Here is a 19,288-nt window from a genome sequence, read left to right as displayed (position 1 = left end):
GTTTTCGTAAGTTTATTTTTTCTAAGAAGTCACCCAGAAAATTTTGCCCTGTTTAACTTATCATTATTTCAGACTTGAATGATAGTTTATATGGTTATAGAATTTTGCCTTGATAATTACTTTCTTTTTTCATTTGAGAAGCTTGTTGTTAATCTGATTGTTATTCCTTTTTAGGTAATGTGTCTATTCTTTCTTCTTCATTTCCTATCTTGTTGTTGCCATTATTTTATGTAATCTAACCCCAGTTCATTTAGCTGTGGTTTTCATTTTATCTTACTTGGGAATCATTTTGCTTTCTGAATCTGAAATTTTGTCTTTCAGCAATGCCAGTAAATTCTCTGTTGTTATTTCCTTAAATATTGCTTTTCCCAGTTTTTCTCTTTCTGCAATTTTGATAAAAACATACACTGGATACTCTTATTCTGTCATTCTTGTCTCTATATCCCTCATATATTTTTAATGTTTTGTAATTTGTGTCATATTCTGAGTGATTTCTCTTGATAACTTTTCAGGGTATGAATTCTTTCTAATTTGTATGATCTGCTGTTGTCACTTATCCTCTGTGTTTTAATTTCAGTGAAGGCAGTGTTGTAAAAATTTATTTTGAACTTCTTTCAGCTCTCTAGGCTTTTTGATTATAATTGATTCTTAAATTTTCCATGCCATCATTTTGTTCTTTAATTCAAACATTATCATACTGTCATCTGCACTTAATAATTCTTTATTTAAAGTTTTCTCAGGTCTGTTTTTGTTGTTTCCTTTTGATCATGGATCATGATAGTTTATTTTGTCATTTTTGTGATTTTGAATTATTGGCCCATATTTGATACTGAATTGTCTAAGGAGGTATTTTTTAACCTGTTTTGAGCATCTATATCTTTTAACAGCTTTTATTTCTAAACAGATTTTATCTGTCTGTTTTAATGTCTTTGTGGTTTTTTTTGATTATGCAGTTTATGGAAAATTGATCCTCTAATTCACTGAGCTTTTAAAAAATTATGCTGGATTTTATTTTACAGTCTGTATTTAGTAATATGTGTTGATGGATTTTTATAAGTCCCTTAATTTATGGGAATTTCCTTTTATTTAAGCATGCTAAAAGGTGTAATAGTTTATTTTTTTTTAAGAATATTCATAAACCCTTCTTTTAGCTAATGCAGGGAAAAACTATAAATTTAGTTAAAGCTCTCTCTTTATTTTTCCCTTTCTCATTTCCCTTCTCCAGCCAAGAGTAGTCACTGTCTTGAACCTGGCATTTAGTGTTACTGTACATATATTCATTGGAGAAGGCGATGGCACCCCACTCCAGTACTCTTGCCTGGAAAATCCCACGGACCGAGGAGCCTGGTGTCTGCAGTCCATGGGGTCGCAAAGTGTTGGACACGACTGAGCGACTTCACTTTCAGTTTTCACTTTCATGCATTGGAGAAGAAAATGGCAACCCACTCCAGTGTTCTTACCTGGAGAATCCCAGGGACGGGGGAGCCTGGTGGGCTGCCGTCTCTGGGGTCGCACAGAGTTGGACACGACTGAAGTGACTTAGCAGCAGCAGCAGCATGTGTATGCATGTGTCATTTAGCAGTACACAGAGTATTCTTTTGTGTAATATTGTATAAGTGATATTGTGGTAAATTATAAAGCTTGATACAAATTTCTCTCATCCCTGTTATTCTTGCAAGTTGTCACATTGTAGCTCCTTCCATAAAGTGGAAGGGACATCTCTTTAATTTGACTGGTGCATATGACTTGCTTTGGCCACAAAGACGTTAGCAAACATGACAAAGAGATTTGAAAAACACTTGGCATTTTGAAGCTTGCTTTTCTGCTACATTTGGAACCCTGAGACAACCATGTGAACAAGTTTGAAGAAGAATATGACAGACCATGTTGAGGAAAGGTAAGGTGCTGTACTCTGCAGGCAGTCAGCCTCTTTCTAACCTGGCAACTGATCACGGGTCTCAGAATCAGCCTCAACTGAGATCCATCAAGGCTTCCAGGTGGACTTCCCAGTTGGGGTACCCTTAGTGGGTGACCTGCAGAATAAGAGGCCAAATAAATGTTAATTGTTTTGACACTCTTCAGTTTTCGGGTGGCATGTTACTGAGCAAATGTTAGCTGCCACACATATCATTTCATTTATATTCTTTTTCCAGCTTCATTTTCTTACTCAACTTATGTATAACTATAGTTCATTCATTTTTTTCTCTGATTATATTAATCCATTATATGAATGTGTACCCCTTGTTTTTTCATTTTTTAGTAGTTTTCTGTTGCCCTAAATTACAAATCATGCTCTCATGAATTATCTTGTGCATGTTTCCTTATTTACTCATGCAAGACTTTTCAATAATCCTTTAAGTTTTAGGTCTAACTTTAGGTCTAACTGTTTATACTGTTAAAAAAAAATAACCCTCAATTTATGTTAGGAAATGTTGTTCAGGTCATTATATAACTTGCCCCTGTTCATTTGGATTGACTGAACTGGTATTATTGTCTGTACCTGAGAATTATCATTTTATTTTTATAATCTGCTGATTGACTGTGGTCAAACTTGAACCAATAATACCTCTGAAGTACATGTCATAAGATTTCTCCATGTGGTGCTAAGATTAATTTTATGGTCTTATAGTGGTGTTTTTTTTCCCCTTCGGGTTTTTTTGAAGTATAATTAACAAATAAATAGTCTTATGTTTTAAAGTATCTAACAAAATAAACTCTATTTATAGCCCATGTTTATCACATTTCTGATCATAGATGAAATCATGATTGCTAAATAAAGTGATTATGGAGATAAATATTTTCAGATGACATGCAGAAGTTATTTGTTTTACCTCTGCAATGCTAAACACCATGGACATAATTAGATGGTGCTGTTTCTCCTGTGGAACCATTTAAAACAACTCTATTCTAAATGTCAAGGTGATTTTGATCAGAGAACGAGGCTTGGTATTAACATTTTGAAATTTGGTTTAAATGATGTAAGAATGGTCATATCATTTTATCTTCATAGAATAATAAAGTTCAGTCATCATGATTCATTACTTGTGAGGAAGCTTTTTTAAAAGTCTTTGTTTTTCACTTATTCATAGAATGATTTGAATGTTTTATTTTTAAGTATAAATTATTTTTATCCTGTAAATTTAATGATAAAATGTGATATATAGTTTATATATTTGAAATACATACAAAGTTGAATTACAGGAGTCTTTTCATACCACGAAAAGTTTCTGCTGAATACCCATCTTTGAGTGTTACTTTGAGAAAATTTGTAACTCTCAGCAGGCTTCCAGTTTTTCATACTTAAAATGGACCATTTTTGTCTCATGGAAAGGAAAATGGAAGTTTATTTTTAAGGAATGTAGAATGCTTTACATATTTGAGAATAACGAGCCTTTTTCTTCCTATTTAGTTTCATAGTTCCTTATTGGAGGTATAATCAGTATGATTAAAGTTGTTAGATAAATATAGTATATCAAGTTAAATTTGAACTTCAGATAAACAACAAATAATATTTAGTACATACTTGTATGATAAAAAATTCATTGTTCATCTGAAATTTGAATTTAACTGAGCAACCTATATTTCTATTTGCTAAATATGGCAACTCTAAATGTGATTCAGTTTTTATAAAAAGTATAATGTTTAGATATATACTTTACTATAATTCTTGAGAAAAGTCTTGAAAAATACAGAATAGAATAGTAATGGTTGTTACTTCTGGTGATTAGAGAGGAGGAGGGAAGATTTTGCATTCTTTCTGTATACTCTGTATTGCTTTAATACATTGCAGCATGGTTCTATTTTTTCATACTTAACAAATTTTGATATAAGTGGTAAACATACTTTGGATTATAAAAAATGTTTGATGGGTACTGTCATAGAACTTGTAAGATGGAGGAAGAAGTAATCACACAAGTAAATAGAAAATAGAAATTACAGTAGTCTCACAAAAGAAAAATTATAATATTATGAGATTATACAACAGGAAAATTGACTTGGTTTGAAAAATTAGTGAAAGCTTTCTTGAAGTGAAGTTTGAATTTCAGTGTGAAAGAGTTAGTGTGGGCATTAACGCGGTGAAGAGATTAGCCTTTCTGACAGAATGATATGTCAGAAGTAACTTGGTGAGTGGGAGAAACTGAAGGGGAGAGAGCAGAGGGAGGACAGCGCAAGAGGAGGCTGGAGAGAAGAAAGAAAGGGGCTACGTTCTGCCGAGACCCGTGTTCCCTGCTTTCCTCCTGAACACAGTGTGAAGCCATTGAAGGCTATGATACAGGTGGTGCTGACAGGATCTTTTTTTGTTTTAAAAAGATCATTTTTGCTGCATTGTGGAGAACTGCTGTGATCGGTGGGTGCTGCCATGAGAGAGGATGTTGGTAGACCAGTAGAGAGATGATATGACAGGAATTCTTATGAGAGATAAATAGGAGTCGATCTTGGTAGGGAGGCTGGAGATGGAGAGGAGTAGAAGAAGATTTGAGGATTATTTAGGAGGTTAATTTTTTGGTATTTAATGATGTATGGCTGTCATCAAGAGAGAAGTGGTTTTCAGGATAATATCTGGGTTTCTGACTTGCACAGTAAATGCAATTAAAAGTAATAGCAAAGCTAATGAAAATTTAAGAGAGTTCTCTAGAGAGGAAGGTTAGCAATTAAAATGAAATTATGTGGGGAATTTTTGAAATTATATATGATAGTAGGAGGTGCGTGGATCTGCACCTTTATATATAATATGAATATTATTTCATATGTAATATGAAAGTATTTTAAAATACTACTACCTTGAAATTAAGTTTGGTCATTTAATAGTAGTTCATGTTCATATACATGCAGTTGAAATTATTTTGAAGTCATTTAATTTTCAGTATTTGTGACAAAACAATTATGATAATGATAATTATAAAATAAAAAGTAGCAGTTCCTTTCTCAGCTTTTCTTAGGGATATATTCAGTACTTTTTACAGAAATAAATCTATAGTTTTATTAAGACAAAAACTGACAGTGTTGATATGAAGTTTACATTTAAACAAAAATTTTCACAGAAACCTAACAGATGCCTAAAAGTTAACAGTGGGTTTCTAGATTCAGGTCTCTAATGATGTCAGGAACTGATGGATCTCATGATTCAAGACAGCGTTTGGGTTTTAGTTAATTCTTATGATTAAAAATTTTATTTTATTTTAAAGTGAACCACTGCCCCAGTAAGAAAATTAAATCTTCTCCTGAGACCAGGGCTTTTGAAATCGTTCTACTCTTGAAGTTGTACTGTCAGTAACTGAACCGTGCCCCAATAGTTTCAAAGTTCAAAAACAGAGGCTCCAAGAGTTTCCACCCTATGAGCACTGGCCCTTGTCTTTCTCTGCTCACCTACCTCCTATACCACCCTGTTGAGCTTCTCCTTAGTCTCTCAGCCATGCCCGACTCTGCAACCCCATGGACTGTAGCCTGCCAGGCTCGTCTGTCCATGGGATTCTCCAGGCAAGAATCCTGGAGTGGGTTGCCATGCCCTCCTCCAGGGGATCTTCCCAACCCAGGGACTGAACCAAGGACTCCAGCATTGCAGGCAGATTCTTTACTGTCAGAGCCACCAGGCAAGCCCATACCACCTTCTTCCCTTCCCAAAATATTTCATCCAGTGGCTTGGATGGAGAAGCTGATATTTGTAACTTCATAATTGGAAAAGAAAGGGTCTTCTTGTCAGTTTCAAGAATGAACACCTCTAAGACAAAATGATCTGCCAGTGTTCACAAGACTTTTCCTCCACAACCAGTTTCCATCCCCCAAGTGGCAGCTTTGGTAACTTCTTAACTGGATTAGTCCATTGTTGGGAACAGCATTAAGCTCAGGCAGGGAACACCATAGCTTCTGTGTTTGAGGCATTTGTAGCTTTTAAACAGTGTCTCACTATCCTCATTCAGGTTGCCAATGACGTTTTTTGAAAGGCTGCAGTACTGGACACAGAATCCAGTCATCATTAGTGGTTCTTTCCTTTGTTTCACTGTTTTCCCAAATGTTTACAAAAGTGATCCTAACCTATCTCCCTTCTTTCACACCCCATCCGCTCCACCCCAAATAATACACTAGTAGTAATACACTAGCCAAAAACTGTACACATGCTTTGCTGTAAGAATTGCAGAATTCACACTATTGGGGCTGTGGGTTGTGGATGTTTCCTGCTCTCCCACATCCCATCCTGCAAGTTTTGTCCTTCATAGAAAGGCCTTTGTTCTTAACAAAGTTCAGAATCGGTTGCCTTGAAACACTGACCCTTGTTTCCCTCCACAGGGATGGGCGTGCAAACTATGTAGCATGGAACAGCTTTAAAGCACTTGGCCTGCTGTAGAGCACAGAAACTATACTGGCTCGTCAAGGGACATCTTTTCAAGCCATCTTTATGGTGTCAAGACAAGTAGAACTCCTCCTTGCCCCCACTTGAAACCCACAGTCAGATGTGAGAGGGTCTGGTACTCAGGAGAGTTAATTCCTGTCATTGTTTTTGTCATCATCCTCTGAAGGGTAGGAATGCCAAGTCAGCCTTTCCTTATAGAGGTATATGACTATCTGTGGGTGCTTGACCTTGGCTTCCTTGGCAGGGACCAAGTCGGTGGCATCAGAGTTTTTCCATTTCATCTGAAGCATGAGTTCTCCACTGGAGTCTGTCGCTCCAGTAGCCTGTTCCAGTTCCAAACCCTGGGCAAAGCCTCATGGGTTTTCTGACTCTTCTTTCTTCTTGTTTGGTTTGCTGTCTTCCACCTTATTTTCCAAATCAGAATCAGAATCAGCTTTGTGCTTACCTCTCTCTGATTTATTTGTCCTGTGTGCTTTCTTCTGTAAATGCAGAAACTTGGCAATGAGGCCAGGGCATTCCAGGTTCTCTTCTGCTCCATGCATTGTCCTCTGAGAACCCCTTCCACTTCGGAGGTGTACCACTTTGCCGTGTACCACTGGGCAGTCTGGAACTTTTTCCACCACAGATTTTCTTTCTCTTATTCTAGCACCTCCCTCCACTTTCATCTGGTTTTCTTTTTCCCCATAGTGCCCGCAAACTTTCTGGTATAAAGGGTGACACTGCTCAGAGCAGCGCCCACAAGCACGAGAGGAATGGCTGCTGCACTGCTGGCGAGTCTTGTCTGGCCAGCCAGGGGAGTGGCGACCAGAGAAGCAACAAGCCCAGTGACCTTGGTCGAACCCCTTCCCTGAAGACGTACCTGGCCCAGGCCAACTGCCCTCCCCTCATCCGAACAAAAGGGCCTCGCACTCTTTCAGTACTTTAAATAATTTATTCTATTGGAAAAATAGATTCTTGATTTGAAAATACCATTCTGAAATACGGTGACTTGCCAACCATGAGTTCTTAAATGTATTCATGCTGTTACTATTTCTAATGTTTATTCCACAGTATTTGTAGCCTTTTGTTAGGTTTCTCTGTCCTTTGTTGATCAATCCCTTTCACTTACTTATCCATCTTCCCACAGAGGTTCTGATCAGTAACTCTTTCACCTTATGGATCCTTATTGCCCACAGGATTTTAGTCTAAATTTAATTGAGTGATATCACCTATTTACTTTCACTCTCTTGATTGGCTTACATTCATTGCTTGTCTTGGTCCTGAACCATACGTGTGTGTATGTGTGTGTGTCTGTGTGTTTTAATACCTTGGTATCTTATTTTATTATTATTATTTGGTCATAGTGTGTGGCTTCTGGAATCTTAGTTCCCTGACCAGGGCATCAACCTGGGCCCTAAGTCGTGAGAATGTGGAGTTCTGACCACTGAACCACCAGGGAATTCACCTTACTGAATTTTTTAGATCCAGATCAGATATTACCTCCTTTAAAATGCATCCACTCGCTGAGAAACTTAGTGGTTTCCTCTATCATATTTCTCTAAATATTCATTGCAGCTTATTTATATATTTACTACATAATATCACATGTACTTTAATTGTTTAAATATTTATTCACATTAAATGTGCGTGTTCAAGAGAACTGGCAAGTGATGGTCAATAAACTTTTGTTATGAGTCCTGTTACAATAGTAATGATTGAAAAGTCTTTGACTATCTTAATATCCAGAGAGAAAAATACATGTCTTATTACAAATCACTGTAGTAGTATTATACGGGATGAAAGTGTTGTTGAAAGAATGGTCAGTTCTGACTGGGGGATCAGTTCTTTGTTATAGAGGAGTTCAGCTGCACTTAACACATTTTAGTATAAGGTTATAATCCATCATTCTTATGTCAGATGGATTTTTTTAATTTAAAAAATCCCCAGGAAATGATTGTGAAGTTTCCTATTAAAGGAAATCCAAAAATCTGGAAACTGGATTCCAAAATCCATCAAAGAGCAAAGAAGGGGTTAATGAAGCAGAATAAAGCTGGCTGACCCAGGAAAAAAGGAACTCCACAGCATAGTGGAGCCTGTGTACTAAAATTTCTGTCCACTGGTCTTTTGAAATTGAAGCAGTAGCAATCTAAGGACTTGGCATCAGGCTTTAAATTTTCTCTCAGAGTTTAAACTCTCATCAAAATCTGTATATTTTTCTTAACGAGATTCTTACTGTATGTAGTGGGTCAAAAATCTTTGGATACATTATTTGTAAAAACTTATTTTAAAAATTCTCAAAAAAAAAGTTTTAATTAGAAATTAATTGCTTTACAATGTTGTGTTGGTTTTTGCTGTATAGCAGTGCTAATCAGCCATAAGTATACATGTATCCCCTTCCTCTTGAAGCTCTCCCCACGGCCCCCACCCCTAACCCCGGGTCATTACAGCACCAGGTAGAGCTCCCTGTGTTATATAGCAGCTTCTTATTAGCTATCTCTTCTACGCATGGTAGTGTATATATGTCAGTGCTATTTTCTCAATTTGTCCTACCCTCTTCTTCCCCCACTGTGCCCACAGGTCCATTATCTGGGTCTGAGTCTCTGTTCCTGCCCTGCAAATAGGTTCATCACACCATTTTCCTAGATTCCCCATTTATGTGTTAATATATGATATTTGTTTTCCTCTTTCTGACTTGTTTCACTCTGTATAACAGGCCAGATGAATTTTTCTTTCCTGCCATCTTCATTGTGGATGCCATCTTAGCATTCTCAACATTTATAAATGAAACATGGTAGAAGTAACTAAATCTACCTCTGTAGTGTAAAACATCCGATTTCAAAGCTATCCCAGAAGATTATAAGCAGCCTTTCCCTTAAGTGATTTTATTTCCAATAATTTCAGATGTTTAGGTGCTGACAGCTTACACCGCCCTGTCATTCCTCTGTTACTGGTAGAAGGCAGGCCTCACACACATAAAGTTACCATCCAGTGTCTTGTGTCTTTTCTGAAGAGTTTCATCAACTTATTTTCAGCCTTAGTTTATTTCTGCAGCCTTCCTATAGAAATAGGGACCTCTTGGTTTGCAAATAGCTTTTTAGAGTAATTAGAAAAAATGGGGAGTTATAAGAAACAAGCTAAATCTTAAAAAGATAAAAATTATATATGACTGAGAAAACTTGACCTTGCTTTGGCTAACAAGTAAAAGAAAATAATTTTTTATGTAATTTGAAGAACAGATTTTTCTTTTAAGAAATTCCAAAAGCCAGATTCTAAAAATTTTCTGCAAAGGCTTCCCTGACAGTCTGGTGGTTAAGATTTCACCTTCTGATGCAGGGGGTGTGGGTTCCATTCCTGGTCAGGGAGCTAAGATCCACATGCCTCATGGCCAAAAACCCAGAATGTAAATGACGGAAGCAATAATGTAACAAATTTAGTAAAGTCTTTAAAAGTGGTCCACATTAAAAAAAAAAAAAAAAAAACACAATACTTTTATGCAGTAAGAGCATAATCTGATATATTTAGTGAAAAGCAAAAAAACAAAAATACTTCTGTTCTTGATAGTCACACATATATCAGTACTGCAAAAAAGCTGATTAAAAAGGAAAAGCAGTCTTAATGAGTATTCTAGGGAAAACTGAATGACAGAACCTTATAATAAAAGATTTAATCATATGAAACTAGGAGAAATAGCCTTTAGTATTCAAGGAGATCCAATCAGTCCATTCTGAAGGAGATCAGTCCTGGGATTTCTTTGTAAAGAATGATGCCAAAGCTAAAACTCCAGTACTTTGGCCACCTCATGCGAAGAGTTGACTCATTGGAAAAGACTCTGATGCTGGGAGGGATTGGGGGCAAGAGGAGAAGGGGACGATGGAGGATGAGATGGCTGGATGGCATCACTGACTCAATGGACGTGAGTCTGAGTGAACTCCGGGAGTTGGTGATGGACAGGGAGGCCTGGTGTGCTGCGATTCATGGGGTCTCAAAGAGTCGGACACGACTGAGTGACTGATCTGATCTGATCTGATTCTAGTTCTTTGACATTATATAGCAGCATGTAATGAAGAGGTTAAAGGAAAATGATTGATTTTATGATAAATAAAGATTAGTTCACTGATTTTAAAGGCAGACCTGCCTACCTAAGATTTAAATTGAAGAACTTGTTTTGAGGAGACAGTCTTAATATAGCAGACATCTTTGAGAACATCAGAATACACAGTACTCCTTTGCTAATGTTATCACTTATTAAGAAAAGATAGCACTAAAGGCATTCCTGAATCTGTTTCTTGTCATTTCATTTACATGACCTGAGTCTTCCCCCAAAGTCTTTCTTTTGAAAGTGATTGAAAATATTTCCAAAAAAGTCCTGGATTCCATATTCTTGTGGAAGGCTCCTTAATGATTTGTGGCAGTTAAAACAACTATGAAGAACAAGAAAAGATCTTAGAAATGTACACTATGTTATTGTATAATATTATGTTTGATTTTATGTGATTTTTTTTAATTCTAAAAAGTTTTATAGTATATAGGTATGTCACTTATAATTGATTAAATGATTATATTGATTTCCAAAATTATCAGTTTCATGATCAAGAAAATCCCTGTTATTTTAACGTTGTTTGTATGAGAAAATGAGATTTGACTTAAAAGTCATTTCAGCCCACAGTTTAGTTTCCTAATGAACATGCCGTAACAATTAAAGAGTTTTTGTTAAGAGAAATAGATATAGCAACACAGATTGCTTTCTAAGAATTAGTGTTAGGAAACGTTTGGTTAAGCTGAAAAATGAGAATTTTTACTGTTAGTAATTGAGAACTTACAATTTTGGGGTAAAATCATTTTTGTGAGCTTGCTACTTCTCTTCATTGTATATTTCAAAGTCTGTGCTTTCTAAACAATAGCAAATAGATATCTTAGGATTCAAAGAAATGAAATAAACTAAAATTGGATATTTCATCAGATTCCGGAGAGTGGTTTTAATTTTCATAGATGTTTTTAGTGTGTTCATATGCTGGGAATTTGAATTTCATCTTTAAATATTTATTTTGAAACTGGATAAAAATTTGCCTGCATCCAGAAGGCATGTCAAAATTGAATTTTTTACATGAAAATTGCCTATTATAGTCTACATTATCTTTAGAGTTTTCTTATATAAGACAAATTAGAAATCTGTTTGTGAAGATGTCTTTTTTTTAGTTGCCTCTGTCCAGAATTGGAACTTTATTAAAGTACCAAGAATGTTGAATTCAGGTAATTTCAGTGGTCTTTTGAGACAAAAATCTAATTCTGATGGAGTAGTATCCAAAGTGGACTTTTAGGCTAGGCAGAGGAAAAGAACAGAACAAAGAAAGGAGAAAATGTCCCGTCATGAGAGAAGGGAAGTTGAGAGTTAACAGTGGAGAATGCTACCGACCTACACTACCTACTCTAGTCCTTCTAGAGTAGATCCTCTGAAAGAGAGGAAGCAGTTTTATCAGCATTTCTTCTCCACTGCTGCTATTTGTTGGAGTGTGTAATTTCCTTCAGGTACTTGGGGTGGGGAAAAGGTTAAGAGCTCCTAGACTACTATAACTCTACCTGGTGTGTCTGCTTCCAAGTTTGTTCTGCTGTATTCTTTATACACAATTGATATTTTTTTCCTCCTTAATAATAAATTAATGCTATTCTCCACCCTCTTTTATCATATTGAGAATAGAAAATTCCAACTGCTTCTTCTAACTTAAAAATCCCCTACCTGCCTCTCACCAAATCTGTGACTCTGCTTCTTTTTCACTCTGTTTTGGCTACACTGCCTTTATATTTCTGTTTAGGGCTGTTCTAGCTGTGCCTTCTGTTTGGAATGGTGGTCTTCCTGCTTTGCAGTTGGCTGCCTCTGTGTCAGCTTACAGGTCAGCTTCATAGAAAGGTATTCCATGACCACTCAGTATTAAGGAGTCACTCATTTTTCCCCTATAACTTTATTATAATTCTCTGAATTATACTTATCACTAGATGATATTTTCCTGTTTTTGTTTATTTCTCTACTAACTACTATATCTCCAGTGTCTACAGTGGTGGTTAGCATATAGATGACACCCAGTACTTACCTATTGCATGGAAGATTTTATCAGTCACTGCTTTAGGGCTAGGTGTGCTATCCATGTAATACTAGTGTATTTTGTCCAAGTGCTACTGTTCATAATTTTTAGAAACTCCACTTGCTTGCCCTATAAGTTTTCTTGTAATGAAATTAGAAACCAAATGGCAACAGTGAAATTGTGTTTTCAGATTGAAGTCTGGAAAACTAGCTTTGAATCTTAGCATTTTCAGGTTTAATATAAATTAGGATTTGTCGCTATACTTCATTGACTATGTTCCTTCTTCTGTAAAGTAACTTCTCATGGGGTTTGAGATTTAAATGAAATAGTATGTTTAGGAGTTTCTTATGAAGTACCACATTGATTATTTTAATAAATTCTCCATTATCCTCTCTCCCCCACAAAGATATCAAATAACTTTACCTACCTTTAATGATAAAGTAATTTTAAAATATGAACTTTAGTTTTATAATTTTATTACATGTTCTGTATGAAGCTATGACTTAAAATTAAATACCTTAGAGAATCTCTAATGCAGCTTTTGAGTATTTTATGAATGGCAAATTGGTTGACTTAATAATTTCTTCCAGGTTTTCCCCATTAGTTCTTTCATTTCTGTCTCTCTCTCTTTCCTTTCTGTTCCAGTCAGCCAATTTTTATTTTGATTGGTTTTTCATATAATTTGTAATCGTTTTTTTATGCTTTCTGATGTATTTTTTATAGAATATGTTTTTAACTAGCTAGAAACATGGATATGTTACTCATCTCCAGGCTTTGAGGACTATTTGAAGAAGAGTAAAGCCTATTCAGCTTTTCTCTGTTAACATTTTCTATGCAAAACACTACTCCTGAATACAATTTTCACTTTCCTGCATCCATACTTTTTGCTTATATATTAAAATACTCAGGATGTCCTTTATCCCTCCTTCTCACCTCTCCAAACCTCTCTGTCCAAAAAGAATCAGGTAAAATCTACCTTTTCTCTAGTGATTGTCCCAGTCTGCTGTATCTGAAGTGAGTGCTGTTTAAAAAACATTTAATGTCAGCTGTTGTTTGTAATTAATCATACTTTACCCTTTCTGATATCTTATATTGTTTTTATAGTTATTTTAGTTTTCTTTAGTCATTGATAATTAACCAGTTTACTTTTTTATATCTTATTTTGTGGTTTTTAAGTGTTTTTATGTTTTTCAAGCTGATGAATTGTATGTTCCTATTGCAATTTCACGCTCTTCGATGACCCTGTCCATAGGATCTGTTGTAGCATTGGTTTTTTTTATTCATTTTATATACTTAATAAAAGTTTTTTTTCTTTTACTCCTCATTAAATAGCCATTTATTTTATTCCCAAAGGAAATAATTTGGTATTTTATGAGTGGCAATATTGTGAAGTGGGTAAGTGGCAGACTTATTATGGCCACATTGCTTAGATTCCAATCCTAGCTTTACCATTTAATAGTGGTGGGACGTTGGGAAAGTCACTCAACCTCTCTGTGCTGTAGTTTTCTAATCTGTAACATAGAAAACAATAATAGCTTTTAGGATTGTTGTGTGGTTTAACTGAGAAACATAAAATGCTTGGCACATAGTTGCTACTTTGTTGCTACACTATCTTCATCGAAATTAGCATGATTATTTTATGGAATAATGAAAGAGTCTTTGAAGTCTGATAATCCTTTTATGATCTTGGGCAGCTTTCTTCTCTAAAACCCATTTGGACAGCAGGCATTATTTCAGTTCAGTTCGTTTCAGTCACTCAGTAGTGTCCGACTCTTTGTGACCCAATGGACTGCAGCACACCAGGCCTCCCTGTCCATCACCAACTCCCAGAGTTATTCAAAGTCATGTCCATCTAGTCGATGATGCCATCCAACCATCTCATCCTCTGTCATCCCCTTCTCCTCCCTCCTTCAATCTTTCCCAGCATCAGGGTTAGCTCTTTGCATCAGGGGTACAAAGTATTGGAGTTTCAGCTTCAGCATCAGTCCTTCCAATGAATATTCAGGACTGATTTCCTTTAGGATGGACTGGTTGGATCTCCTTGTAGTCCAAGGGACTCTCAAGAGTCTTCTCCAACACCACAGTTCAAAAGCATTCATTCTTTGGTGCTCAGCTTTCTTTCTAGTCCAACTCTCACATCCATACATGACTACTGGAAAAACCATAGCTTTGACTAGATGGACCTTTGTTGGCAAAGTAATATTTCTGCTTTTTAATATGCTGTCTAAGTTGGTCATAGCTTTTCTTCCAAGGAGTAAGCATCTTTTAATTTAATGGCTGTAGTCACCATTTGCAGTGATTTTGGAGCCCCCAAAAATAAAGTCTCTCACTACTTACTTTGTATATATAAAGCTTCATATACATGCCCAGTACAGCATATATATTTATGTTATGTGGACTCTCTCTAGCAACTCTCTTTCTCTATTCTGAATTGCAGTTGTATTTCTGGAGCCAGCCTGTTGCTTTCCTCCCTTTCTCTCACCCTTCCGTCTGTTTTCCTTCCCTCCCTCGCTCTTTCTACCCTTCCTTTCATTCTTTCATCCTCCATTCCAGCTTGCCATCCATCTGTGTGTTTGTCTGACTAAAGGCAATTCAAGGAAGGGAGACTTTAGCAATTGGTTTAGTGTTTTTAGAACCTACATTGTGGGAAACTGTTTTTCTAAGAGTCCATTACATTAAGATGAGTATGTATTCAGAAATGAGGGAAAGTGCTAATTTGGGAACCAGATTTTGGCAATTATGAATATGGGTTTTCAGATACTGAACTGTTTCGTTGTCACTTGTGCTGGTGTCCACCTAAGAAACTTACTGATAAAGTTACTAATTGATAAAGTACTAATTTTATCTGATAGTAGTGTAAAATCAGTGCATGCTTTGGGGCTTCCCTTGTGGCTCAGTGGTCAGAATCTGCCTGCCAGTGCAGGAGATCCAGGCTCAGTCCCTGGGTCAGGAAGATCCCCTGGAGAAGGAAATGGCTACCCACTTCAGTCTCCTTGCCTGGAAAATCCCATGGACAAAGGGGCCTGGCAGCCTACAATTCGTGGGGTCAAAAAGTCAGATACAAGATAGTGACTAAACAGCAATTGTAAATGTAGTTGCTCATAGACTTACGTTCTTTTCATGTAATATATTGTAACTAAATGGGAAAAATGTCCAGATGTTAAGTCTAGAGGATTATAAATTCAAATTTTTTTCTACAACAAATAATAAAAACCATGTGAATTGTTAATGATTTGCTTTTTCTCTTAGACCAGAGAATGTTTTGGTTGGGTAGCCACCTTGTGGGTTGCAGAGCATCACCTTAGCCCACATCTGAAGACGAGCAAAGTGGTCTATCCAGCCAGTTATGAGAGGATATTAGCACCACCTTGTGGTGTTTGCTGTACTGTGCCATTTACTATTAGTGTCCTGTCATTATATACATCTTGATCATCAGGAGAGGATAAGCAAGGAAGACATCAGTTTGGTAGTTATCTTTCCAAAGCAAATACACATTCTCATCATTGGATACTTACTATCTAATCTTTAGCATCCCAGTAAAATTTTTAATTTGAGATCTTTCCAGTTGTGATAATAATAGATTGAAGTACTTCAAATTCTTGGCCATATGTAACAAAATAGTTTTTATAGTATGTAGTAATAATATTTGAGATTACTCTGGTAGATAATACTTTTTTTGTGAATTATTTAATATTATTATAAAGTAAGTCATATCTTTAGAAATAAGTATTTACGTATGGTGTATTTGTTGAACTTTGTCTTGATTACTCTTGTAACATGTAGAATATAAACTCACTTTAAAAATATAGTTCTTTGCAAATTAAAATATTTTTGCTATTTCTTGAATAAAATTTTATAATCATGAGATAACACTGACTTTTTAAAGTAACATATTCTTAAAAGCTAGAATATTTTCTCCCAATGATTTATTTTATACTTTTTTTTATTTTGAACAGCTGGATCCTTAATATTTTTCTCTGTTAAAATATATCTAGGCTTTTCTAATTTGGCTGTAAAGTGAATATATCAGTTATATTCAGTGTAATTTCTTAAAAAAAAAAAGCCGTGCTAATGATGATGGATAAATATAAAGGATAAGAAGCACAAGAACGTGGGTATCATAATGAAGGTATACTAGATATACTGAGTCCTATGGGTGATTTTAAAATGTACACTTATTTTTTAAATGTAAATTACCAAAGTTGACTGTGCTCAACAGTGAGTATTTGTAATAGAAATAAAGAATAAGTACAGAGTTAAATAGAATGTATCTAGTTTAATATGTGGGTTAATCATTTAGCAGTGTGCTCATTCTAATTGAAAAGCTGGGCTTCTTGGTTATGAATCATTGTGCAATCAAAGTCACACATTAGTATTACTTGCCTACACGGAAAAAAACACTATTTTATTCTTTCAAAACATTATTTTGTAAACTTGAAGATATTATAACTAAGACAATGAAGACTTCTTACTATAAGTTTATATTGCTTTCTTTTTTTCGATACCAAGTTTCTTAACTTTTTCAAATAAGAAAAAAGTTTAAAGTTACTATTTAAAATCTCCTTCATTCAGAAATCAAAATGTGAAAATTTTAATATTTTAAGAATAGGAAGGGTATAATTTGAGAATAAAGATATATATTCTTTTCTGATGATCTTTTTCTTCTAGATTTATGACTACTTGGATATGATCTACTGGTAAGAGCAAAAGGTGGTGTAAGTAGTCTGTTATATTACTTAGAAAATTGGCAGAATTGTGGTACCACCAACAGAAATAAGGAAACAAACAATGGGAGCCAGTTTTGTTTGTTCTTTCAAAAGGTTTCATTGGTTATTGTCCCTTCCTCTCAGGGACATTGATTTTGTTTTCCATAAAGTATTCATTATTTCATCATTTTCCACATCATTGTGGAAAATTATTTTGTTTTGAGGCAGATCATTACTTCCAGTTTTTTTTTTTTTTTTTACTCTCTGTACTCTTATTTCAGGCAGTTGTTTATGCCTACGGGCGATAATACTAGGATTGATTTACTATCTATAGTTAACTTGAACAAATTACCACCACTCATACAGTTTCCTCATTCATATAATGAAAATGATAATACCTGGCATATAGTAGTAAATGCTTGGCAAATGATGGCTATGACCTGGTATTATTATCGGAAATGGACTTCAGAGTGATCTTACCAACAGAGTCTTATTATGAAATCCACTGGACACTCACTGCATTATAAGGAATGGATAGGCATTCAGTGCCCCTCAGTGTTGGGGTTCGGAGCCATACCTCTCATACATTGTCTGACATCAGGGGTTGGCAGACTCTTTACAAAAGGCCACGTAATAAACATTTTAGATTTTGCAGACCATAGGTCTCTGTTTCAGTTACTGGATTTTGCTATGGTAACAGGAAAGCAGCTGGAGGCAGTATGTAAATAAATGAATGTGCTGTGTTCCAGTCAAACGCTATTACAGACACCAAAATTTGAATTTAGTATAATTTTCAAACAATATTTTCTTCTGAACTTTTTCAACTTTAAAAAAAATGTTAAAGTTTTTCTTAGTTTATCTGTACAAAAGAAGATACACTGAATTTGGCTTGCAGACTGTATTTGCTGACCCCTTCTTAGAACGGAAACACAGAGTGGGGAGGGTCAGGATTGCAGGCAGTCTCTATAGCAGAATATCAGAACAGCATCTCCCATGAAGGAGGGATATCAGAGTTGTACTTCTGGTACACCTGTTAACCCATGCTGATCCTAATTAAGACAACTCTTGGAGAATAACATCCAGGATTGTCAGTCTTTTGCATCCTTGGCTTATTAGATAAGTGAGGTTTGTGCACCCTGGTTTCCTAACATGCAGAATTGGCCTACTCAGATTTTATCAGTTTAGGGACAGAGTAATTCTCCTTCAACTATCATGAAGACATACATTGAATACAAGTGGATGAAAAGGTGTGCTATTTGGTATGGCTGCCTTTGAAAGTGAAAGTGTTAGTCACTCAGTTGTGTCCAACTTTTTGCAACCCCATGGACTGTAGCCCACCAGGATCCTCCATTTATGGAATTCTCCAGGCAAGAATACTGGAGTGGGTTGCCATTTCCTACACCAGGAAATCTTCCTGACCCAGAAATCAAACCTGGGTCTCCCGAATTGCAGGCAGGTTTTTTGCTGTCTGAGCCACCAGGGAAGCTGCCTTTGGGCATATGTAGATACTGGTGTCCTCCAGGCCCTCCTATAAAGACTGACTTGATTAAGGAACTCCTCACAATTAGTAATTTTGATTCTACAGGATTTTCATTTCTTGAATGTACCTATCAGTACTGTATCCCCACCCCACCCCAACCCCCAAGATGCTGAGTTTTTCTTCCTGTACATCTGTTTCTTGGAAGACATTTTGTGGGATTTGTTACCTTAACCCGGTAATTCAAGAAGCTTTTGTTGCTGGTAAATGACATGTCTAGTTCTGAAAAATCTAAAGACAGAACTATTTTTAGTTCTTCATCTCATTTCATCCCTAAGCTGTGGTTTTGATGACAGCGATGATAATGATTGCAGTAACTGTCACTTTTTGTTTTCTGTGTACCAGTAATTTTATAAAGTGTCTCATTCAGTCTTCAGAACAGCTCTATACATTATGTGGTGTTAATCTCATTTTACTTTAAGAAAATATATGCAGTGAAATGATAACATCAGGAACTTAAAGTTGGTGTCAATGCCTGATTCAGTCCTACACCTTTGACTTCAAAGCTTTCTGTACCTCTTGGTTTTCATTAAACTTTGTACATTCTTGGGCATTGCTCTTATTTGTTTACTACAGTTTCTTTACTAAACAATTGGTTAGGGCAGTGATTCTGTTTTAAGTATGTCTTTGTAACTTCAGC

At 35.8% G+C, this 19,288-nt stretch overlaps 1 protein-coding gene and 1 pseudogene across 29 annotated transcripts in view; one reads left to right on the top strand and one right to left on the bottom strand.

Annotated features, from left to right (window-relative positions):
* Positions 1-19,288, top strand: part of VPS13B (vacuolar protein sorting 13 homolog B) — an 804,527-nt gene that overhangs the window by 282,783 nt on the left and 502,456 nt on the right. Inside the window, exon 20 of one of the 29 annotated variants that reach the window (XM_061438344.1) lies at positions 1,226-17,435. The exons of the other annotated variants lie outside the window; for them this stretch is intronic. Within the exon in view, the coding sequence (XP_061294328.1) occupies positions 1,226-1,260 (35 nt within the window). The 3' untranslated portion in view covers positions 1,261-17,435. Of the gene's footprint in view, positions 1-1,225; positions 17,436-19,288 lie in introns of those variants that run through there. 29 annotated transcript variants of the gene reach the window in all.
* LOC133260160 (chromobox protein homolog 1-like) lies at positions 6,458-7,233 on the bottom strand (annotated as a pseudogene).

This window comes from Bos javanicus, chromosome 14, assembly GCF_032452875.1.
Source record: "Bos javanicus breed banteng chromosome 14, ARS-OSU_banteng_1.0, whole genome shotgun sequence".
Taxonomy (NCBI): domain Eukaryota; kingdom Metazoa; phylum Chordata; class Mammalia; order Artiodactyla; family Bovidae; genus Bos; species Bos javanicus.
Note: the sequence above shows the minus strand (reverse complement) of the source record. Positions and strands in the feature narration are given on the sequence as shown.